Source organism: Hemicordylus capensis, chromosome 2, assembly GCF_027244095.1.
Source record: "Hemicordylus capensis ecotype Gifberg chromosome 2, rHemCap1.1.pri, whole genome shotgun sequence".
In the NCBI taxonomy this organism is placed as follows: domain Eukaryota; kingdom Metazoa; phylum Chordata; class Lepidosauria; order Squamata; family Cordylidae; genus Hemicordylus; species Hemicordylus capensis.
The window spans coordinates 227,971,049-227,996,558 of NC_069658.1; the positions used below are offsets into that span (position 1 = coordinate 227,971,049).

The 25,510-nt window shown below is 44.4% G+C and overlaps 1 protein-coding gene and 1 non-coding gene across 2 annotated transcripts; both read right to left on the reverse strand.

Moving 5' to 3' along the window:
* Nucleotides 1–5,069: 5,069 nt before the first annotated feature.
* Nucleotides 5,070–23,820, reverse strand: LOC128343804 (vomeronasal type-2 receptor 26-like). Its single transcript, XM_053293241.1, has 3 exons — nt 23,569–23,820; nt 16,162–16,210; nt 5,070–5,830 (listed from the first exon to the last, which is right to left on the reverse strand). The coding sequence occupies exons 1-3, from the start codon at nt 23,818–23,820 to the stop codon at nt 5,070–5,072; spliced, it is 1,062 nt and encodes a 353-aa protein (XP_053149216.1).
* On the reverse strand, nt 11,959–12,028 carry TRNAA-GGC (transfer RNA alanine (anticodon GGC)). The gene has a single exon. It is a non-coding gene; the product is annotated as a tRNA-Ala (tRNA).
* Nucleotides 23,821–25,510: the final 1,690 nt, after the last annotated feature.

The window sequence follows — 25,510 nt, forward strand, 5'->3', positions numbered from 1 at the left end:
GGGGTTGGGACAAGCATGGGGGGGGGGATTAAATAACCATGGATACTCACTATTTTAATCCAGAAGGAATCAGGGTTGGACTAGCGATCGGGAACAGGTCGGAGTTGGAACTAGGAGCAAAATACTCACTATTTTACCCCGGAAGGAAAATAACACAACCCCCATGACTCGCAAAGGAACTGATGTCACAACAGAGAATCCAAGGGGAAGTGATGCAACATCAGAGAATCATGTGAAAAACCCAGAAACCGGCTGGCAGCTGCTGATCGTGAGCTTAAAACGGACTAGAAATCTTTTAAAGAACCTTTTTAACTGTAGGTAGGTGGGCAGATAGGGCAGAAAGTTTTCCCTGCAGCCATCTCACTGCCATTAGGAGATTGGGAGAGCTCCGATTATTTTCAGAAGGGGTAGGTTCATACCTACATGAACTGGGTATGTAAGTTGTTGTTGTTGTTGTTGTTACTTATTCGAAGTTCCGGTTCAGACTCTTTCCAAACACCTCCAATTCCAGTAACATCACATCATGTCCGATTTTACTAATCCAACTTTACATGGGCCTAGTAAGTTATATTGGATGGCATGATGATGCCTAAATTGCCTTTTTAATCCCAGTGGGTGTATTTTGAGTAATTTCCCTCATACTTGTAAACCATCAATTTGACCAATGGACCAATGGTTTGATTCAGCAGCTTCCTATGTAAGGGGACAAATACTAGGGATGTGCGAAACGTTTTGGATACAAAACATTTTGTACCCAAAACAGCCTGTTTCGGGTGTTTTGTAGACAAAACAAAACACCCATTTTCCAGATCCAAAAGTTTTGTATACAAAACAAAACGTCCCTGTTTCGGCTACAAAACGTTTTGTTGTTTCGGACCTCCATTTTGTGGTGATCTCTGTCTCCATTTTGTGTTTGACATCTCTTTGAATTTCCCACCCTTCCAGCCTTCTGATCATTGACCTAAATCATGGGCTGACCTGCTGACAATTCCCTCCTTGTTCCCCATTGGCTCTTTTGCTTCTTCCCACTCTTTACTGACCCCACATTGGCCAGGGGAAGGGTTGCTAACCTATGCGGTGCTGGGTTCTGCTGTTTCTGTGGTGTTCTGAGTGTAGATTCTCTGGTAGCATATGAGAGTGGATTCTTGTTTTTCACTGAAAATCTCATATGCTACCAGAGAATCTACAATGAACACTTCAGAAACAACAAAACCCAGTACCCCATAGGCTTGTGAGTGTGGGGGTGGTTGGCACCCTATGTTCACTACACAACCCCTCGCTCTGGGCAACCCCAGTGCCCCCCAAGTGGAATTATGGGGCTGCTGAAATCTCCATTATTCCTCATGGGAGAAATCTTAAAGACACGTAAACTTCAACAAATCACAAAAGATCAGCCCTTTGCCCAATTCCTTTGAAATAATTCTGGAAGTTTCCTTGCCCCCATTGGGCACTACCACCCACCACACTCTGCTCTGGGTCATCCCTTTCCCCTTGATTTGAAGCGATACATTTGCTGGAATCCCCATTATTCCCTATGGGAAAATTCTTAAAGATGTGTAAACTTAAAAAAAATCCACACACACAAAAATCAGCCCTTTGCCTAATTCCTTTGAAATTTGGGTGGTAGCTTCCACCCATTGGACACTACCACCACCACCCACTCTTTTTGCACTGGGACCCTGTTTAAAAATCCAAATCGATTCAGATTCGGATTCAGAAAATTTGGGTACAAAACAAAACAGGGCTGACTCGGATTCAGAAAATTTGGGTACAAAACAAAATGGGGATGTTTCGATTCAGATACAAATCGAAACAAGAAAATTCCAAAATGCACACCCCTAACAAATAGTGGGCAAGGAATCAGAGTCAAATGGAGAAGCATTCAGTCTATCGACACAGAGTTACATACTCACGAGTCCCCGAAAAGGGAGGCTTGTAGAATACATAGGGATTAAACCGAGCCTTTTTGGGAGAGATGGCTCCACTAATGAGGTGGTCTCCTGGCCTGTAATAATTCAGAGCTTCATTTCTATCCCTTGTGAGAGTCAGCGGGCATTTGCCCTTCAGCACCCCACAGGCTGTGCTGGGCAGCAGCAGCAGCAGCAGCAGCAGCAAGAGCAGGAGTTTCATCCCGAGGTTTCCCTCTGGGCTGCCCTCCACTCCAGCCACCTTACTGTTGCCTCCAGCAGAGTCCCTGCCTGCCCAGAATCCCGGCCCAGGTGACTCTCCATGGCACACAAGATATTTATGCACCGGTCCTTCCAGCCACTGTTGCAAGAAGTTGCCTGGCTTGCTCTCCATTCTGAGGTTTATGTTATTGATCTGAAAAGATACTTGGGGGAAAAAATATCTGGCACTTGGGCAAGAAGAAGAAATCACTGTAATTTCCGATAATTGAAAGAGGAAGCATCCCTTTGCGACATCCTGGTCTCTGTGAGGCTCCGGCACAGGTGCAGAGATGGAGAAAACATGTTTGTGGAAACTCATCAATACTTCATCCTCTGGCATGGGTCAGTGAGGGGGGCAGCTAAAGTTTGCCTTTACTTTCACACAAGGAAGTGGCTGACACACCGGGCAAAGTTTGGTGCACTTTTAAACAGAAAGCTGCGTAAGAGTGCTCTTGTGCAAATGCATGGAGCTGTGCCATGGATGGCCAGCGGAAATAAAGTCCGTGCATTGTGCAACTGCATTTGCACAAGAGCGCTCTTGTGCAACTGCATACACGTTCCATTCAAGTGCACACTGAAATTTGCACAGTATGTCAGCCAGTAACCTTTGTAACAGCCAGAAGCAAGGTGGTCTTTTAGAATGTGTATGAACATACACACAGCACAGATTTGTTACCATGGCATGTCATGAACCTATGAAACTCACAGATTGCACAATGTTATCAGGTTTGCTTTGAAGTATGGTTGAAATCACCCTTAGAGACTATGCTTTGCTGAAAGGAGGGGAAATTAGCTTCAAATGGGTGCAAAACAGTTAATGGAAATGTTATCCTTAAAATCGCTGGGAAAGTTGATCGTGATGTGGATGTGATGGAAGGAGGCAAAGAATGCAGAGGCACATGTCTTAAAACCAATAGAATTGCTTTATTGAGGGGTAATGGGAACAGAATGAGAAAAGAGGGTAGTTAAGGCAAAGAATAGCACCCAGCACGCATGCTGAAAACCATCTTCCCATAGGGGCATTGCAGACTGTGGAAATGGTGTAGGTTGCCCCTAAAAATACACATTTGTCATGTCATAACCTTAAGAAGGTTATGGGGTGAAAGGTTTAGGGGTGAAAGTTTTTAGAGAGTGAGTGAAGCAAAGGCATTTTCCAGACATGGGTATAGCCACCATTGTGTGAACGGGTTCAAAGAACCCAGGCCGCCAATGGTAGAGGTCACTGAAGCCCCCAGGGTGGCGTGGCTCAGGCTGCGGAAGAGCCCTGAATGACACCACCACCACCACCCATGCCCAAGCTAGTAAGAGCCCCAAGCGAGTGCTTGCCCATCCTTTTCAGGAAGCGTCACATGCAAAGGGGGTGTGGCCTCGAGCTCCGAAAAGCCCGAGCGAGCCATTCCCTGTCATTTCAGGCAGCGCTTGCTGCCTGAAAGCATCTATTCTCCCTTTCTCTCCCTCTCTGGAGGGAGAGAAAGTGGGATAGATGCTTTCAGGCAGCAAACGCTGCCTGAAAAGGATGGGCAAGTGCTCGCTCCTGGGCGGGGAGGGGATTTCTCTCGGGGCTGCGGCATGCCCTGTGTGCTTGATGTCACATGCATGGGGCGTTATCATGGGGCCGCCAGGTGGGCTGGCTCTGCACCCATTTCCAGAGCCCCTATTTCTCTGTACGCATGCGCACAGAGAAGCCAGAACTGGGCCAAAAACAGCCCAACCAATCATTTGGGTGGCAGGAGGGCCCACAGAAGGAGCTTTCACCACCTCCGCCACCATCCCCACCTTGGTCTCCTCTCTCTGCCGCCAACGACTTGCCCTGCCAACCGCATCCCCGCCACTGTCTCCATCACCATGCCCACCTCGGTCTCCCCTCTCTGCTGCCCGCACCGCTGGAACACCACGCTCCTCTGGCCGCATCCCCGCCACTGCCATCCCACCCACCATGGCCACTTCCTATCTGTGTCTCCTCCTCCTCCGCCAGGCACAGGCCTGCATTTTCATTGGTCGTAGCTGCAGTGGGGGCGGGGTGTGCCACGTACTACCTCAGTGTTTTATAGATATAGATAGTGTGCAAAACAGAAACATGAGGGAACAGTTAGAACCGGTGGGAAACTGTTCTACCTGGATATAAACTTTACAGAAAGGACAGGGAGAGGCAAATAGGAGGTGGAGTAGCACTGGATGTTAAAGATGGGATAGAATCTAACAAGCTAGAAAACCTAGGAAGACCAAAGTCCTCCACAAACGTTATTATTCTTATGGCCATTTGATCTCTTTGACCGGCTAGCAACTCTGTCCCCTTCTGGTTTAACGGAAGCATTTCCACCCTTGCACCTTAAGGGATGGCATTTGCTGAACTGGATACTGCCCAGCTTCTGTCGGCGATCCTCCAGGCATCATTTTAAAAGGTGCTCTGTTGCAGGGGAGTAACAGCAGGAGAGAGGGCATGCCCTCAGGTCTTGCCTGTGGGCTTCCTAGGGGCATCTGGTGGGCCACTGTGCAAAACAGGATGCTGGACTAGAGAGGCTACAAGCCTGATCCAACAGGGTTGTTCTTATGTTCTTATATAAACTCTGTTTGATGCACCAACCGCAGCCAGGATGGGGTGGACCTGGCTTCAGTGATTCATGCTCTATTTACACCCAGGTTAGACTATTGCAGTGATTTCTACATGGGGCTGCCCTTGAAGACTGTCCAGAAGCTTCAGCTGGTGTAGGGCATGGAGGAGGATGAGGTCCTACACAAAACAGCATCATGATACATTCATGACTAGATTCATTTATATGTGGAGGGAAGAAAACTTTGTTATAACAGCAGCTCTGGTCATTCCATCCCAACAAAAGATAGGTCATTTCATTACTGCAAAGCTGTAATAGCATTGCAAAAACTGAAAGGGTCTACAAAGGATCAGATACCACCTTCAGTTTTCACCATCAGGTGTTCCTTTGTATTCAGATCAGGTCTCAGGATGATAATGTAGCACTTGGGAATGAAGATGCAGCCCAGTAAGCCAGCACTGGAGGCCAAGATGGAGAAGACCTGCACAGCCACCATGGATTTCCCCTTGGTGCTCAGGTAGCTGGGCACAAAGGAGACCCAGACGCTGCAAAAGATCAGCATGCTGAAGGTGATCAACTTGGCTTCATTGAATGCCCCAGGCAGCTTCCTGGCTAGGAAAGCCACCGTGAAACAGACAGTGGTTAGGAAGCCCATGTAGCCAAGGGTACTATAAAACATGGCGAAAGACCCTTCGTTACACTGCATGGTGATCTGCCCAGGCTGAGAGTGCATGTTGGACTCTGGGAAGGGTGGAGAGATCCCCAGCCAGATGGTGCAGATCCCAAGCTGAACACTGGAACAGAAAAATACAATGAAGTTGGCCAAACGCTTCCCCAGCCACCTCCTCATCCTGTTCCCTGGTTTGGTGGCCATGAATGCAACCACTACTGTGACGGTTTTGGCCAACACGGAAGAGACGGCAACTGAGAAGATGATGCTGAAGGTGGTTTGTCGGAGAAGGCAGGTCACCTTCCTTGGCTGGCCAATGAACAGGAAGGAGGACAGAAAGGAAAGCAGGAGGGAGACGAGGAGGATGTAGGAGAGGTCCCGGTTGTTGGCTTTGACCATTGGAGTGTGCTGATGTTTAATGAAGATTCCGAACACAAAAGCTGTGGTGAGGGACAAGTGTAAGGCCAATGAAAGTAGGATGATCCCCAAAGGTTCTTCATAAGAGAGGAAAGTTATATTCTTGGGGACACATTGATTGTGATCCTTGTTCGGATGCTGATCGTCTGGACATTTGTTGCAATGGTCTGCATCTGAAAAGAACAAAAGTGACCTCAGTATCACTGTCATCTCTCTTGCAGCCCAAGGGTGTTTCCAAGTGGAGAAATACTTCATTTAAAATGGAAGTTCTTACTGGTTTCAGCACAGAATATTCAGATATTTTTGGCCATTGCACAATTTTGTATCATCATCTGCTGGCCAGTCGCTGCCACTGGGGTAGCCTCCAAAGACCCATCACGGACTGGCAGCAAATAGCCAGCAGATGGCACTGCAAAATTGGACGATGGACAGTGATATCATCTGAATGCCCTGGGGAGAAACAGTAAAAACGTTCATTTTCAAATGGGGCATTTCTCTGCCTCTAAACACCCCTAGCAGGTTATTACACTATTTCAGATAATTACATAAAACATGACATCCCTGAGCCTCGAGAGTGGGTGCTCACTCGCCCATCTCCACTTGAGTGGAGATTTCACATTTCACATTTAGGTTAAGATAAGTTGTGATTGGTCATGTCATCCGAAACCACCATCTCAGCTAGCTCGGATCTACTTTCTACTGTCTTCAAATAACCCAAGGTGTGAATCTGAGATCTGGAGTGAATTACAGATCTCAGGTATTCATATGGACATAGGGAGCCATATACTGTAAACTGAACCCAAGATTCTGTAACATCTTCTCTTAGGTATGTAACAGGATAGAAACATTGATTCCTTTTGAATATAAGCATCTACTTCGAGGATGCTTGGGGTGAGGGGCATAAATGGATTTATCCCAGGGTTTTTCTCCCTCACAACAACCCTGTGGTATAGGTTAGGTTGAGCAGGGAAGTAACAGCAGGAGAGAGGGCATGCTCTCAACTCCTGCCTGTGGCTTCCAGTGGCATCTGGTGGGCCACTGTGTGAAACAGGGTGCTGGACAAGATGGGCCTTGCGCCTGATCCAGCAGGGCTGTTCTTAAGTTGTTACGTTGAGGAATATATTCTAATTAGTAAGTAGACCAGGGAGCTTTTCAAATAAGCAGTAGAGTGTGTGGGTGGGGGAGGTCTAGAGCAGTGATTTTTCAAAATTTGTATCTTGAATGTTTCCCATTACTTAATCTTCCAGTGCCCAACGTGCTGCAGAGGATTCTGGGACACCTTCTCAGGTACATATGCCAAGTCATTGGCTAGGCCTCTTGGGCTTCGCCATTGCTGCTGTTGACCAAGGAGGAGACGATTTTCTCCTTTGCCTTGCAGGCAAGCATAGAATCAATGATTTGAAATTACAAGGCAGCAGGTCAAAGCTAGACATGAGCAAGAAAGTCCTAACTCAAGCCTTTCCAACTTTGGCCTCTCAGCTGTTTTTGGACTACAACTCCCATAATCCCCAGCCACAGTGGCCAATAAAGTAAAGTAAAGTTGTGCTGTCGGGTCGGTGTCAACTCCTGGCGACCATAGAGCCATGTGGTGTTGTTTGGTAGAATACAAGAGGGGTTTACTATTTCCTCCTCCCGCGCAGTATGAGATGATGCCTTTCAGCATCTTCTTATATCGCTGCTGCCAGTAGAGATGTTTCCCATACCAGCGGGGATTCGAACCGGAAACCTCTTGCTCCCTAGGCAAGTTACTTCCCTGCTGCGCCTGTAGGTGGCTACAGTGGCCAATAGCCAGGGTTTATGGGAGTTGTAGGCCAACATCAGCTAGAGCCTATAGAGCAGTATATTAGTTAAATAAATAATATAAATAAGCATCTGTAGGAGGGTCGAACTTGAGCAGCCCTGACCTACCCAGGGCTGGAGCCACCATTGGGCAAAGAACCTGGGCTGCCACCCCTCAGAGGCGGCTGCCCCTTTGGCCCCTCACTGATTTGACGTCAGATGCAGGGCCTGGCTAAACACTCCCGGGGCCTGCCATCTGACACATGGGGTGGGGCTAGGTGGCAGCAGCAGAACCCTGGCTGCCGCTGGCCTCCGTCCTCTCCTGGTCCTACCTCTTAAGAGCTGTTCGACAGTGGAATGCTCTGCCTCATGCCGTGGTGGGCTGGGCTCTCCTTCACGGATGGTCTTCAAAGAGAGACTGAAGAGCCATCCATCAGGGATGCTGTAGCGGTTTCCTGCACTGAGCACGGGGTTGGATCAGGAGACCTCCAAGGTCCCAACTCTAACATTCTATGATTCTATGAAGGTGAGCGACTTGGGTGTTCATATATGGGTCTTAAGGATGTGTAAAGTGGAGGGTTCAGATTCAATGGCTTGTTTCCAGGGTGCTTAAGAGAGCACCTTCTTTGTCATCAACTCTGTCGCCAATTAGAATCATCTGGAGAGATCCAGATATGGCTGCCACCAGCTCATTTGGTGGCAATTCAGGACCAGGCCTTCTCTGTGGCTGCCCCAGGAATATGCTCCCTGCTGAAATAAGAGCATCTCCTTCTCTCTTTGCTTTTAGGAAGACCCTCAAGACACACCCATTTTCTCAGGCTTTCGACTGTATTAATTTTAAACTATTTGATTTGTTTTTATTCTATGACACTGTTTTTATTCATCTTGTGAAATTTTAACTGTTTTTATTCTGGTTTATATTTTGATACTGTATGCTGCCGAGAGATGCACATATCAGGTGGTATAAATATATGATAAATAAATAAATAAAGTGAAAACACCAAAAGGTGCTTGCATGTAGGGTTGCTGAACTTTCCTCTGCCATACTATTTCCCCCCTGAACATTCCCAATCTGTTCCCATGTCAATTCTCCTCCCCCTTCAAACTATGCAAACCAATAAAGGGGTCAAGTTCAAAAACATCTTCCAAAAGTTGACATTCCCCCAAACGCTCTCTTTTCTTTTAAGATCACCTGCCTTCCTGGGTGGAGATTGTCCCTTCCATGCATGGAACACAACTATAGCAGCAAACTGGCTTTCCTTCCTGAATGACCTTGACATATCCAGGGTGGCAGCGTTCTGTGCACCTGGAACGAGGCAGGGTCTAAGAATAACAAGAAAGAACAACAAGCAATGGGGCATGTTTTATAGTTATAGGCTATGGAAACGGCTACAGGCTATGGAAAAGAATAAAAAAGATTCTCTCATCCTAGGTCTGGTTTTACCTGGGAAGAAGAGCTAGTCTTGTACTAGCGGACGAACATGAATTGCCTTCTTTGCTAAGCAGGGTCTACCCTGGTTTGTATTTGGATGAGTGACTACATATGCAGGTTGTAAGATACTCCCCTTAGGGGGTGGGGCTATAGCTCAGTGCTAGAGCATCTGCCTTGAATGCAGAAGGTCCCAGGTTCACCGTCTGGCAACATCTTCCATTAGGGCTGTGTTGCCAAGACTGCTTTATTTTTGGGTAGCCACAACACGCCCACTATGTGTTTGGAACTGTGGGCTCACAGTTTCCATATTGGATACCCGAGTTTGTGGGATCACAAACTCTGCAGATGTCCAAATTTGGCAATCTTTGCTGCTGATCACTTAACAGAAGCAAAAGCATGGGGCAATGCTGCCCAAGGGCAGAAGGGAAGCCATATTCAGAAGCCTCTCTCTATGGATAAAGAGGAGCAAACCAGCCAAAGCAGACCCAGGTCAAAGACACTTTCAAAAGGAAGTAACAAACTCCCCTTTGCAAACTTCACTCATACTCCTCATAGTACTTCAAGATAAGCTGGCAACTCCCCACCCTGCCATTAACACTTTAATTAGCTAGCAACAGATGGAAGAAGTTAACTTATTAAAACTCAGGTTAGTATATTTCTCCACCAATAGCTTTCGCTGCAGCAGGCTTTACTGTGGGTTTTCTGCGAACCTTTACTGCGAGTTTGAAGTTGCCCCAAAAAACACAATGCAAAAAATGTTTGTTTGGTTTTTACCCTGATATCAATTGGGCTATACTCTAATGCACAATTAGAGTGCATTAGAGTGCAAGTAAATCATCTTGGGGTCACTGAGTTAAATATTTATATCCTGCCTTTCAGTCCTGCCATGTTCCTTTCAAGAGATGCAGGCTATGGATAACCTTTCCAACTTCACAACATCCCACCCAGGCCTTTTACATTAATCTGGACAGAACTGTTGCAGAGGAATTACTCTCATCCTCTATAAGTACAGCCATCCCTTGCCAACTGCAGATTTATGTTGTATGTATGTGAGTGGATTTTTGTGGGTAGGCTTGTCTGTCATGACCCAAGCATATTGGGTCAGGCATACACACACCTGAATTGTGTGTGAAGTGCTCCCTGATAGCTTGCAGGGACTTTGGTGCAAATCTGGCCAATATGTGAACACACACCCGTCATTCCAGAGGAGATGTGAGCTAAAAGCCGGGTGTGGAAAACTTCCTGGAGACATTCTGCTTTCCAGATAAGCTTTAAGGTCAGCCAATTCAGAAGTACTTGCAAACCTTCCCAAGCCATTCCAGTCTTTTGTCCCTTCAGATCACACCCACAGTTGACCAATTCATGTAAGCATGAATTTCATTGTCTTCACTGAGTTTCACTGCCTCCAGGGATTACGCATGGCTTATGCATGTCCTCTGGACATATTTACTTATTGATTGATTGATTGATTGATTAAGTGCCTTCAAGTCGGTGTTGACTCTTAGAGACCAGATAGATAGGTACTCTCCAGAATGATCTGTCTTCAGCTTGGCCTTTTAGTTCTCTCAGTGGTGCATTCATTGCTGTCGTAATCGAGTCCATCCACCTTGTTGCTGGTCGTCCTCTTCTTCTCCTTCCTTCAACTTTCCCAGCATTATAGACTTCTCAAGGGAGCTGGGTCTTTGCATAATGTGTCCGAAGTATACCCCAGGTCTAATGATATGGCTGTGGGATCTGCATGGGAGTCTACCTGAGACCTTGCCATACTGGTTCTCAAACCTGTGAGTGGTGACTCTGCGCCATTTGCCCTTTTTTCTTTCTGCTGCTCTATCCTTTTTCTGCAAGGAGACTTGCCCGTGTGCCTTTTATAACAAGTGTACCTGACATGCCAACGGACTGGATTAAGTAATACTAACTTCCTGTCCCACTAAGACCGCATTGCCTCCTTCTCTTCCTCTCCATCTCTGCATTTTAAGCCCTTTCTACGGCAAGCTGATTTATTGACAATTTGGAACTTAAGCTAAAGTTCCTTTTAGTGAGATTCTTGTCAAATATATTAGTTAACATTTTGCTGCGTGCCTTGTCTAACCAATTTAAAAATAAACTCTGTACCCCAAGTTTATCCTTGTAACCCTGTTGTATTGCATTTCTGCCACATCATCATTTGCAGACCAGAGCTTTGTTTAAATTAATTTGCCCTTCAAGCCAAACTAATTACCCTCATTAAACCAAAAGCATAGTCAGAATGTTTAGCCAATCACTATGGGCAGATCTATCAACAGCTTGGAGAGACCCCAGGCTGAAACCTTGGAGTGCTGCTATCAGTCGGTGTGGACAATACTGAGTTCAATGGACCAGTGATCTGACTCAGTATGAAGGAGTTCCCCAAGTATCACCTCGCAGCTAGTTAAGAAATCAGATTGTGAGGAGAAACATAGAAAGATGCCAGGATTCCCAGAGCAGAGTGTAATATACATTACTGCACTGCACAGGTTTCAAAATAAGACCCCAATGTGATGCCAACTGTGCATTACAAATGGGGTGGGGGGTGGGGAAGAACTCATGAATGGATGATGCAGGCTTGGTAGTGTCTGTATAGTTCAGGTGAGTGGACTTTCCGACTGTTCCTTATAATAATGCCTGCACAATCTATTCAACATAAAATCAAGACAACTTGCCCTATCTAAGGAAATTTGGCTTAAGGGTATTCTTGACTTGGTGAGGGGCATCACTGACCAAAATCTGGAAACTCCTGAAGAAGTATAGCAGAGCTATAGCAGTCTTAAAAGGCTTGCTTTGAAGTAAAGCTCTCACGCTCAGCATCATAGGGACGCTGCCTTATACTGAGTCAGACCATTCGTCGATCTAGATCAGTACTGTCTGCACTGCCTGGCAACGGCTCACCAAGGTTTCAGGCAGGTGTCTCTTGGCTCTACCAGGAGATGCTGCCAGGGATTGAACCTGGGACCTTCTGCATGCCAGGCAGATGCTCTATCACTGAGCTATGGCCCCATGCCCAAAGGTGGTATAATACATGGGTCTCTCATCCAGGTACTGACCACACCAAGACCTGCTTAGCTTCACAAAGAGGCTGTATTGTGTGCCCTTGGACCATGCTCCGGCGGTGCCTGTGGTTGGAACCATATTCTCTCCACCCAAAACACATCTTAAGATTCAATTGTCAGCTTAGATTATGCCAAGAGTCCAAAGATCTTGCAAGGGTGTGCTCTTAGCTGGACAAAATTCCCTTGGTATTCCTAAAATTATTTTAATTTAGTTATTAAACATATTTATACACCACATTTCAACCAAAAAAGTTTGCAAAGCAGTTTACATGACATGAAGATTTAGAAGGGGCTCATGGGCTAAAAAGACACCAGTGTCAGCGGCTGGAGATAAGTTGGTCTGAGTTGAATAGGGATGGTAGCTCTCCCCCTGCTTAATATAACGGGCACTATAAAAGGTGCCACCTTGTCCTGTTAGCAGGGGGTTAAGAGATTTTAAAGGTCCCCTGTTAAACCAGTCAGTTAGCGAAGGACATTTTAGTGCCATTCATATTTCTTGGATGGATTGAAGCTAACCTGGCGGAACCTGCATCTCAAAACAAAACAGGGCACTCGAGGAATGAGAAGGATGTACTAAGACAGCAATGTGTATTAGTAGATGGGGGGTGGGAGTTGCTGTAACAGTGTGTAATGAGGCCCCACCTATTTTTCAAGGGTGGGGTGCTGTAGTATGCATGGGGCACAAGATGAGCCAGTGAGCTGAAGGCTATTGTGGCTAGGAATGATGGGGACTATAACCCAACATCTAGGTTATGTTTGCTTATTATCTGTCTATCTATCTATCTATCTATCTATCTATCTATCTATCTAGATAGATAGATAGATAGATAGCTTACTAGCTAGCTTACACTTACTAGCTAGCTTTTGAACTTTGATGGTAGAGAAGACTTTTGAGGATACCATGGACAGCCAGTAAAACAAACAAATGGATCATAAGAGGGTTGTGCATTCTGTATTTTTTCTGTTTTGATTTGTACCAAATCTGAATCAACCCCATTTTGTATTTTGTCCGAAATTAAGCCTTCCGAATCACCCCAGTTTTGTTTAGTATCCAAATTAATCTGAAGCCAAATCCGAATTAATTGGGATTTAAAAAATGGGTCACATGGTCAAAAGAGTGGGTGGGGGTTATAGTGCCCAATAGGTGGAAGCTACCACAAACATTTCCAAGGAATTAGGCAAATGGCTGATTTTTGGTGAATTTTTGAAGTTTGCACAACTTTCAGATTTTCCACATAGGGTATGATGGATTTCCCCCATAGGGTATGATAATATCATTTCGATTTGTCAACCAAACATCTGAAAATGCCATTTTCGGACACAAAACGTTTTGTTGTCGTATCGAAATGCACAAGCCTACCATAGAACAAATCAATGCAGAATTTTCACTCAAGGCACAAATGACCAGGCTCAAATTATCTTAGTACAGACACATTATGCGAAGACCCAGCAACCTTGAGAGGTCTATAATGCTGGGGAAAGTTGAAGGAAGGAGAAAAAGAGAACGACCAGCAGCAAGGTGGATGGACTTGATTACGACAGCAATGAATTCACCACTGAGAGACCTTAAAGGCCAAGTTGAAGACAGATCATCCTGAAGAGAACCAGGATGGTGTTGGGAAAAAACCAACATTGGTGGCAGAATGGAACACTGAGGGACTCCATGTAACAGGAGCGCCTGTTTGAAAAGCTACTGTCATCAAGTGCCACCATCTGAAATCTACCCGAGACATAGGAGCGGGACCACTGTAGAACAGTGCCCCCTAACCTCAACTCCCTCAGGCGATCCAGAAGGAAACTGTGTTTGATGGTACTGAAAGCCACTGAGAGATCCAAAAGAACCAGCAGAGTCACACCCTCTGTCAATTCCCAGGTGAAGGTCAAAAGCCGACCAAGGCCATCCCAGCCCCATAGCCTGCCCTAAAGCCAGTTTGAAATGGGTCTAGATAATCAGTTTCCTCCAGGACTGCTTGGAGTTGGTCAGCCACCACCCTCTCAATAATCTTAACCAAACATGGGAAGTTGGAGATTGGCCTATAATTATCCATCACCAGGAGATTCAGAATGGGCTTCTTAAAGGGCAAAGTTAGAAACAACTGGTCTTGAGCCCCTGGTGGCGCAGTGGTAAAACTGCCGCCCTGTAACCTGAAAGTTACAAGTTCGATCCTGACCAGGGGCTCAAGGTTGACTCAGCCTTCCATCCTTCCAAGGTCGGTAAAATGAGTACCCAGAATGTTGGGGGCAATATGCTAAATCATTGTAAACCGCTTAGAGAGCTTCGGCAAATAGAGCGGTATATAAATGTAAGTGCTATTGCTATTGCTATTGCTATTGCTATTGCTATTGCTATTGCTATTGCTATTGCTATTGCTATTGTATGACTGCCATGCCTTGTGTGCGTGATGCAAGAAGCTGGGGGGATGGAGTGGGGGAAACCCTGGTGGAAATGAACCAAATATTACAAAGACACTGTTAGTCTGGAGGGAATCTCCTTCCAAAGGATATCTTAACCCAGGGAATGCTGCAAACCTCTGGAACTTCTTGCCACTTAAGGACATGGGACATCAGGATGCAACAGAACAAGGAGTCATACTTAACAAATCATTGGCGCTTAAGAGATGTCAAAGGCAACAACAGCAAGAGCATGTTTGTGCCTACCTTGTCATAGGGCCTGGGCCACACAATGCTGTCCTGATTAATAGTCAGCTTGATGTCCATGGAAGCCTGTCTCTCTATGCTCCCAACTTTTACTCTGTCATGAGAGTTATTGGAAAACACCACCCAGTTCACAATATCAAAGCCTGCTGCCAGCTCCCCATTCTCTCCCAAATATAGTTCATCCGTGGATGTATTGTAAAACTGTAAGTTTTTCAGGAATGTGTGGATCTTAAATGACAGACAAAGCATCCAGTTCAGGGCTATAGTTTTCAAATTTGCAGTGAAACCAATGTACATATCTGATTCTCCTCCTTCCTGTTCCAGCATTTTGAGAATGTCTAGAGACATTACACATCATATCAATGGTATTATGATGATGTTGGTGGAGGCCTATGTTCAAATTTGGCACACCTTCACCACCACCAAGTCCTTGCTCTCATGCCTTCTTCTCCCCACCCAACCCCACCTAAGCTGCTGCCTCTCAACCCTGGACGATCCCCCTCCTAACCTGTTGGCAACCTCTGTAGACGTTCCTCTGTGCCCACTCTCTCAGTCTCAGTAGCCCTCTACATTCAGCAGGCCTCAGTCTCAGTAGCCACCACAGTGTAGCTGTTTGCCGGCAGAGGAGTGGTATAATGACTGAACCCAGGGGGGAGCAGGTGAGGGGCCCTCAGTGGCCCCTATTCTCAGGCGGCCCAGGATAGATTGTGTTCTTTGAACACATCTGCCCCAATACAGAAATGCCTCTGCATTTTACACTTGGCTTTGTACTATGAGGCCAGGGTTCTCAAACGTGGGTCCCCAGATGTTCCAGGAGGCCATTGGGTCTGTGGATGATGGGAGTTGTAACCCAGCAACATTTGGGGACCCAGATTTGAGAACCCCTGCTGAGATGCCCCACTTGATTTATTTAATTGCTGTAGGGGTGCCATTTGGACTTGTTTCCTCAGGCATGATCAAAAGGCATTAACCTTGCCTCCTTCACCAACACGTAAAGCAAGACCATGGCTGAGATCAAAAATCTGTGGCTCGATGGTTCAGCCTGCATTTTAGGTCAGAAATGTGACTTATGCAGCTTGACCCTGGGGCAGAGACCCTATCCCATGCCTCTGGCATTCACAGTGGGCCTAACATATCCATTGGGAGCAAACAGGTCCGAGGACCCACCATTAACAGCTGCCAGACTCTAGCCCACAGGAACCCCAAGACAAAACCGTATAAATTGGTGCAGCTCTTAACCTCACTTGTGTGACTCCAGATCTGGGTCTGTGGTGGGCCTCCTGTCCTAGACCCCTTCCTGACCAAATATTGTAACCTGATGAATACAGATCTTTCCTCACAGACAATGAGATCCCACTGAGGATCTCTTGATCTGAAACTGTAATTTTCAGTGGGGTTTTTCAGGAGGGAAAAAGCATACCTGCCATGGCTGCATCCTTTGATGTTCCATCTTCAGCATCCTCCTGGATCTACATGAATATGCAGCATTGAGGGCATGTGCCACAGCCTGGACAGCTGTGAAAATAATGTAGCTGTCTTGAGGGAGGGTCCTTTCATACACCTCCTTAGGCAGGGTCTCCAGGCTCTCACTCTCTCTGCATCTCGTCCAGCCTTGCTTTGAATATGAACAGTGAAATGCTGCCTTCCAAAACTGGTCAAGAGTGGAGGAATATGGTTCGTAATACTCAGACGTTATCCTTTTGTTTGTCTTCATCAGGAAGGAGAGTGAACCATGGAGGGGCAGGATATACTGAAGATCATAAGTACGGAGCAAACTCATATCCCACCAAGTTGTTGTGATCCACACTTTCCCTGCAATTGGTTTTAGGTTATTTTTAACTATGTCTACCATTAGGTAAACTGGATAAAATTCTAAGTGTGGAGTCCCAAAATAAACAAATACGTTGACTTGTCTCCATATTGCAGATGGTACACTGTGGAACAATTCTTCATATTCAGAGGGTGAAAATCTTAATCTTTTTGAGAAGGCAACACAAATTTCACTCCTGATCAGCAGAGGTGTCAGGGTCCTGATGAATCTTTCCCCACTGTCAGTGTCTGGAGCAAAGAGACCAACCCACATCCATCCAAAATGTAAAAGAAATTTGACAATCCCCAAATACTGGGTGTTTTCCTTTGGGACCATCCGGTAGACAAAAGGAAATTGAGTTTTATCATTCAGAACATGAGCAAGAAGGCCATAACTAACCTTGTGAGGAAAGGAAGACACAGGTGTTTGCTTTATTTTCAGAATAACAGATATTTCTCAACCGAACATTATTAAATGAGTGAGGTATGTGTGGGAAGAGGTGTCAATAGATGGAATCAACCTTCAATTGGTTGAAAGGGGTACAATTTGGGGAATATTTGGAGAGTAGGGATGTACAGCTAAACAGGGCTGCTCAACGTTGGCCTTCCTGCAGATATTGACCTACAACTCCCATAATCCCTGGCTATTGGCCACTGTGGCTGGGGATTGTGGAAGTCCCAAAACAGCTGGAGGGCCGAAGTTGAGCAGACCTGAGTTAGGGAATGTGTCAGCATGAGGCTTGCTGACATGTTCCCATTGGCACTGTCCCTGAGTCCATGGATGGCAAAGGCTTTAACAGGCTGTGGTGAAATCTTGGATAATAGGCTTGTTCACAAGACCATTTAAGGGTAGGTGCAGTTCAGGCAAACTCCTACTCTGTAGGGAGCACACTGAGCAGCACCTCAGTTTGTGTCTGCAAACCCACCAAACAGATGATCGTGGCAGTCGCTGGCTCCATTACTGAAATCTATGTTGTGGCCATATTTGGAGTACTGTGTACAGTTCTGGTCTCCATATCTTAAGAAGAAGCTTGTAGAACTGGAAAAGGTGCAAGAGAGGACAACCAAGAAGATCAGGGACCTGGAGCACCTTCTTCATGAGGCAAGGTTACAGCATCTGGGAATTTTTAGTTTGGAAAAGAGGCAACTAAGGGAAGACATGATAGAGGTGTGAAATTATGCATCACATAGAGGGAATGGACAGAGAGAAATTATTCTCCTTCTCTCCCAACAATAGAACCAGGGGTCATCCCATGAAACTGAAGGCCAGGAAATTTAGAGCCAACAAAAGGAAGCACTTTTTAATACAGTGTACAATTAATCTATGGAATTCTCTATGGAATTAATCTATGGTATTTGGCCTCAGAGGCGAAATGCCTCTCAATCCCAGTTGCAGGCGAGCAACAGCGGGAGAGAGGGCATGTTCTTACCTCTTGCCTGCAGGCTTCTCAGAGGCATCAGGTGGGCCATTGTGTGAAACAGGATGCTGGACTAGATAGGCCTTTGGCTTGATCCTGCAGGCCTATTCTTATGTGCTTAACTCAGCAGGGGCAAGCCCCGCTCCTCCATGGAAGTTCTTCCAAGGGTTGGTATGGCCTCCTGACATGCTTTGCACTGCCAGCAGACTGGAAAAGCATCATTACATCAGTGGCTGCCCTTCCCATGGCCACAAAGGAGCAGGAGGTGGACACAGCCCTGCCAAAGCTGCTCCAGCCTCCAGATTGTAAAATGTGTTTTGCAGGCTAGTGTGTCCATGACAGTAGCTATTGTACGCACAACACTCTATGCTTACTTGTCGAGGAGGGCATGCCTGGTGCCGGTGGCTGGGTAGAAATGGCACAAGTGCTCTCGTGACTAGCTCGATTGTGCAGACAGAGATACAAAAACAAGGAGCAAAGCTTAGAGATTTAACAGAATTTAAAACATTGATAACCAAACGTGCTGACCACTTACTGGGGTTAATCTACAAGTTGCTACTGAAATATGACGTGGAAACAGAAAAGGTTAAAGACTGCATGATCAAATGGATGCGAAATCTAAATAAAACAAATGACATGCAAAATTGGGAATACCAGTGGAAAGTGAATATTAAATTTACAGCATAGTCTTTTAAGAGAAAACGGGTACAAGATGAATTTTCATTGGTACATAATTCCTATAACTATCAGTAAGATGGATAGTAAATATTCAGGAAATGGTTGGAAATGTAAGCAGCATCTGGGGACATTTTATCACATGTGGTGGACTTGTACAAAGGCACAACAATTCGGGGGGCGGGGGGGCGGGGATCCATTTCAAGATGCAGCAAATATTAAACATAAATTTTCCTTATTGACCTGAACTTTTTTTGTTAAGCATGACTAAACCTAGTATACCTACTAAATATATGAAGCTATCCTTATATATGATTACTGCTGCCAGGATTCTTTACACTGCTAATTGGGGATTACAGATAATTCCGACCCTGGATGTTTGACTATTAAAATTATGGGAATATGCTTCAAGGGCTAAGGTTACAGCTTACCTGTGGAACCGATCAGTAGAAACATTTGTACCTGTTTGGGAACCTTTTATAAATTTTAACATAGTACAAGGTTTGCATCCACATCCAAGGTTTGGCTTTTCTTAACATGGAGGGTTGGCTTATGGTTTGTAATTTTGGTTACAGAGAAGGGTTGGAAGAAGGGTTTAGGGGGAATTATGGATGATTATTGCAACAAGATGTATATAACGATTGTACTTGGAAACTCAAGAGTTGATTATGTAATCATTTCTGTCTTTTCTATTTTATGTTTAAATAAAATCAATTAAATTCTAAAAGAAAAAGTGCTCTCATGACTAGAGGATAAAGGTAGGAGGATTCTGCTCTCCTCCACTCTTGGTAAAGAGCTGGGTATGAAAACTGAGTAGGCCTGCTGGCCTGGAGGGGAAAGTGTGGGATTGAACAATCATGCAAACCAAGGTAGCCCAACTCCTACTTATAGGGGAGAATTTGAGTCAACCCCTATTAGCAGCAAAACCCAGTATGATGAGAACAGGTCTCAGGGAGGTCTAAAACAAATAAGGTTTTATTCTAAGTAGCTACAGACTTGAATAGAAGGTACTTGTACTAGCTAGAAGGTAGTTGTAGTTGAATAGAAGGTACTTGTACTAGCTACCTCATGGTCGAAGGAAGAAGAAGAGAACAGAGCTCAGGGAGGAGATCTGGAGCCAATTGCTTAAGGTCTAAAACAAACCAAGATGTAATTAAGAAGTTACAGACTTGAATAGAAAGCCTGTGCCTTGTACTAGCTACCTCATGGTCAAAGGGAGAACAGAGAGAGCGCAGAAGAAGGGAGTGTCCTAAGAGTATCAGTCTACCAATCACAAGAGATTTAGAGCAATTCAAGAAATTTAGAGATTCAAGAAATGAGAGAGAACGAGGGCAATCCAATACTCTCTCTACTCCTAAAGTCCCTAGCAGTCAATAGGAATTATTAGTGCTAAGAGTCACATCTCCAACACTACCCCAATTTTAATGGTTGTGTGAACCCACCTATAGGTCTCCTCCACAATCCCCTTTTAAAATTGTGCAATTTTTCCTCATCATCTCTGGAAGACAAGATGCCGAGGCAAACATGGTTCTCCCCCTCCCCTTATTATCTTCACAATTACCTTGTGAGGAAGATTGACTTGTGTCTAGCTCAAAACCATTGCGTGAAAATCCATGGCTGGGGACAGATTTGAACTTGTGTCTCCCCAGTTGTAGTCTAGTCTAGTCTAGTCTAGTCTAGTCTACTCTACTCTACTCTACTCTACTCACCACTGTACTAGGAGGGTTTCTTAACAGATCAGCCTCTCAACTGTTCTCTAAAATGGAAGATTTTGTTGAACCTAGGTTAATGCCTAGACTACACTCTTGATTGATTGAGTGCCATCAAGTCAGTGTAGACCCTTAGCGACCACATGCATAGATTCTCTCCAGGATGATCTGTCTTCAGCTTGGCCTTTAAGGTCTCTCAGTGGTGCATTCATTGCTGTAATAATCAATTGGTCATCCTCTTCTTCTTTTGCCTTCAACTTTCCCCAGCATTATGGACTTCTCAAGGGAGCTGGCTCTTTGCATAATGTGTCTGAAGTATGATAGCTTGAGCCTGGTCATTTGTGCCTTGAGTGAAAATTCTGGCTAGGGCTCCTGCCCCAGTGACCAGCGGCCATCTGCTAACACTGCTGCTCCAGCTACCTCCTGTGTCTGCTCGCCTCACTCACTGTTGGCACCGAGCAGAGCTCACTCAGATGACTTCATCAAGCAGGCAGCAACCCTTGGGAGCAGGTGGTCCCTTAGGTATTAAAGGCCCAAACTGTTTAAACTGGTTCATGATCCCAGAGAGAGCAAAGATGGCGTTCTGAAGAGAAGCACCTGGCTAATAGTCCAGGGTGTTTCGGCTCCCATTTGGCCAAATTATCTCTCATCAGCGAGATGAAGATCAGATCGGAAGCTTATGAAGGGACGACCTCGCAACTAATCTACTTTTTCTTCCCTAATTAATCTCTGAGATGACTACAGCTGGGAGTATGCAAGATCTCTGGCATTCTTACTCTTTCTCTTCCTCCGTTTACTATTTTTTAACCTCTCACTGACCTTCCTAAAAGTAATTATGGAATGATTTACGGTGTTAAGAAGAGGGCTGGTTGAAGAGGATGTTGACCGACGAGATTTTACTGCTTAGATTTCTTTTTTCTTTGCAGAGCTTGATGCCTTTATTTTTATCAGCTTAGTTTTCATTTAGAAGAAGCTCAGGCTACCCATGGAGGAGGCAATGGTTAGAAGATTGTATCTTTTATTTTGAACTTTGACTGATTCACTGTACTGGAATTTGGGCATTCACAAGATGTTTTATGGCTGGTAACTAAACTTTTGGGTTTTTGTCCTACACTTCTGAGGTTTTCTTATTTTTATTTTATTCTGGAGTTCAAGACGTTTTCTTTTCAATTTATTATGGACTATGGGGATGGAAGAATAAGGGAAAGGAATTAACTTTGAAATTTTTTCTTTTGGACTTTTGGAATCACTATTCAGCATTGCAAGCCTTTGAAATTCAACATTAGAAAGTGGCAAGAATAAACTGGAATGAAATTGGAGACTTAAGCCTTCTCACATTTTCCCATGTGTAAGCTTTTGTATGGAGTTAGTTCCGGCTTATTATGTCTTTGACAGAATGCCTTATCTCTGGGCCAAGAACGTTCTCAAAACTTCTCAAGACTCTTATGTTAACCCTTTAATGGATTTCTTCTGGGTCTCTTTATTGTTTTGTTTTGATGCAGTGTAAGAAATACCTGAGAATCAAATAATATGTTTTTCTTTTCTTTTTCCTTCCCTTTCAAATTTAATGAGATTCTTAATTTCCTTTTATTTGTTCCAAGATTAAAATGTATTAAAATGTATTGAAGTAATTAGGTTGAAACTATATGAATTTCTTTCTTTCTTTCTTCTCATTGTATTCCCTGTGATGGTTATTTCCAAAAATATAATAGAGGTTAGGGAAACTAGTTTAAACATTTTTACATGTAAATATTCATACATATTATAATTGCTGTTGTAGGGAGGAGAGCCAATGCGAAGTGATAATGGAGATATGCTGAAGATTCTGTTGCATGATTTGGCATGGAGCTTTATATTCTGGCTGGTTATTGTTCTGCTTTGAGGGATCCTTCTATGTATTCTGCTGGTGTTATAATAACTATATTTTTATTTTGGAGTTCCTGTCTGGAATTTATGGCATTTTTGTGTCTGTATGAAATTAATAGATTTTATAAATCAGGTAACAACTAATGGAACCTTCATTTCTTGTTTATATAACTTAACATTGAAACCCGGATCTGGAATCTTTTCCATACCTTCTTATTTGTTAAGATAGGTGTATTGCATTTATAGTTCCTTACAGGAGAAGCTTTCTTTTGTTCTCGTATCAGTGGGTAAGCTTGTTAAAAGACATTAAATATGTTTTGTTTTCTTATAGATTATCTTAGATTTTATTCATCTAGCAGCGGAACAAACAGTATTATTCAGTATTCTGCTTGGAATTATTTTATTATTATTTCTGCTTGTTAATCCGAGGAACTGGGATGGAAAAGATCAGAGGAGATTCTAGCTTTTGGGACCTTATGTCGAGAAAGCTTCTGGATAATTTTTATTCAGGTTTTGAATTAAAAGAAGGAGGAAATTTATTTAGGGAAATTATAGTTATTGATTTCAAAGGATTTCAGTGAGCTCATTTATGAAGGCTTTGTTTTTTTGTTGGGTTTGAAGTTTTCTTTGACTAATTACAAATGTTTATTGATATTATATTAATAATAATATGTTTATTAATATTTTCTCTGAGCTTGTGGGTATGGGATGGGACCCTTACTGTGGAATACTGTGGATGTTTTGCTCTGTGCCTGAATCAATTATAATATTCATGTATATGTTTTTTTGTTCATTTTGGCTCTCTCCCCTCTTCATATTGTTTAATTGCTGGATGCTCAATTGGTTTAGAGGCCTGAAATTTTATGATGGTTAGACTGAAGCCCATGTTAACATTTCTTAATCTATAATTACACACACACACACACACACACACACAAAATTACTATTTGTATCTTGCATATAGAGGAAGTTTTAAGATAGATATGTTCTTGTTTGTAATCATGTATGACTCTCAGAGATGTAACCTTTTCTGTTTTTACTTATATTACTAATAAAAGCATCATAAAATCTTAAAAATAAAATAAAATAAACTGGTTCATGAAGAAGAACCCAGTTTTATGTAGAGCCTGCCAGTGGTGTCAACAGCTCTCCCCACATGATAAAGGGACACACCTGGAGGGCTTTGGGATGTCCACAAGTTGGGATGTCATCACAATGAGCAAGTTCGCATTGCATACCCTTTTAATTGCATGGACTGAGGAGGTATAGTCCGAACCATCCCCTGGAGAATACGAAGTGAATAACAGGCAGATTGCAGCTTCTATCCCCACACCCGGCTGCCTTGCATACCTGTGGGAGTTTGTAGGTGCCTGATATGAATGAAATCTGGACGGAGATGTCAGAGTCAGCCCCTTCAAGCACAGCCAACGCATGATTCCGCCTTCCACAGCTGTAGTTTGGAATGTTGTTCTCACCGCCTCCTAGCAGGTCTGTCATGGCATCGGAAGTAATTCTTCCATCAAAATTGGTCGCGTAGACATTGTAGCCCAGAGTGAGGTTGGGTAAGAGCCTGGGATTCCCATTGATCTCCCAAATGGCCATCAAGTAAGGCCAGATGTGCCAGTACCTTGTATTTGACACCGTGGTCCTGCAACAAAATAGCCGTGATGCATTGTCACCCTCTCCATTTGAAGAAAACAAAATGCCAAATGCTTTCTATGCTTCAACTAAGGAATTCCCCCCCCCAGACAATAGAAACCTCTGGATTTTTTCCCTTAAAACACCATTCATTCTAGCTTCAATTCAGAGCCAGAACTATAGCAGCCGGTATATACATGGCCGGTGTGTGTGTGTGCCCAGTGTATTTGTGTGGCCAGTGTGAGTGTGTTTCAGGCAGGAGTCTCTCCCAGCCCCACTTGCTGAGGGAAATTTCCAGTACTGAGCCTGGGCTGAGACCCTTTGCATGCAAAGCAAGTACTATAGCCCGACCCCCTTGAGTATTTAAAATTCATGAAATGTTAAAGAAGAGGCGGAGGTAACAGCAAGGCAACAGGCAAAAGAAAAAACAATTCAGAACTGCACAGTGGTATGTGAGTGTAATTCATGTAGCATGGTACGAGCATGCAGCATGTGCTGCTGCAACACATGCCTGTGCATTTTCCTTGTCTCAGCACACATCTTTTGTTGTTAGGGTTGCCCGAATAAGGGAGACAAATTGGGGGGGGGTCGTGGGGGGGGGATGCAGTAGCAATGTGCACAAACCATGAGTCCTTTTGTTTTTCATAAATCACATATAAGCCCCATGGTTTCACCCAGGTTCTTGAGCACGAGCCAACTGGATAATTAGTGCATTTGGAGAGAGAGGGAGAAAAAGGGAAAGAGAGAGAGAGAGAGAGAGACCACGCAAAGGGTGGTGATACGAAGAAAAGACTATGCTTGAGAAGAGAGAGAAAGGGGATACCAGATGCTTGAAAACAGAGAGAGAAAGCATATCAATCTGTGTCAGATTTCCATGAAAATAGCTTTGGAAATTGAAGAACACAGAAAAGCTTAAGTGCTGTAGATAGAAATACAGTGTTCTACACAAAATTCTCTAGACATCAACCAGCAACAAGTGAAGGGAGAGTGCATGAATGGTCATTTTGTCACACATTTTGTCATTTTTGTCATACAGCTTGCACACTGCAACCGCCTTTTGATACTAAATATTCCAATGTATTGGTGATTAACTAAGCAGAAATGCAATGGGCAAGATATTTCGGCTTCCATCGTCTTCAGTTGCTCAGATGTTACAGGCAAGGTGAAGTAGACATTCCAGTGTTATGGAATGTCTGTGATGTCGTGTTCTCAGCAGCAGCCAATTCTGAGACTGCTGAACGCTCCATCCCAGGCATTCTGTAACTGTTACTGCAGCTACTGTAGCTTCCCTATAGCATCAGAGCAAAGGTGGAAGCCAAAAGATCTTGCCCATTAATTTGAGGCTCTCTAACTGTTTTTGGACTACAACACCCATCATTCCCAGCTGCAATTGTGGCTAGAGGTATGAGAACTGAAATCTGATAGCAACTCAGGTTGGCCACCCTGCTGTAGAAGGCTAGCTGCCACATTGTTTGGGGAGAGTGCCCATAGGCATAGCCCAGTGGTAGCATCTGCATTCTATGCAAAATGTCCCTGGGTCAATCCCTGGCAGCATCTGAGCTGGATGGACCAGTTGTCCTGACTGAAGAGAAAGCAACTTCCAATGTAAATTATAGTCCTGTGCACAGACCTAAAAGCTGGAGTTGGGTCCAAC

Excerpts from the sequence above, each read along its gene's own strand:
- LOC128343804 (XM_053293241.1), bottom strand. The coding sequence starts at position 23,820 with ATGGCCATTTGGGAGATCAATGGGAATCCCAGGCTCTTACCCAACCTC. Across the intron at positions 16,211-23,568 it reads GCACCTACAAACTCCCACAG|ATCCAGGAGGATGCTGAAGA; the intron begins GTATGCAAGGCA and ends ATATTCATGTAG. Across the intron at positions 5,831-16,161 it reads AAAGGATGCAGCCATGGCAG|CTTTTGTGTTCGGAATCTTC; the intron begins GTATGCTTTTTC and ends CCCTCACCACAG.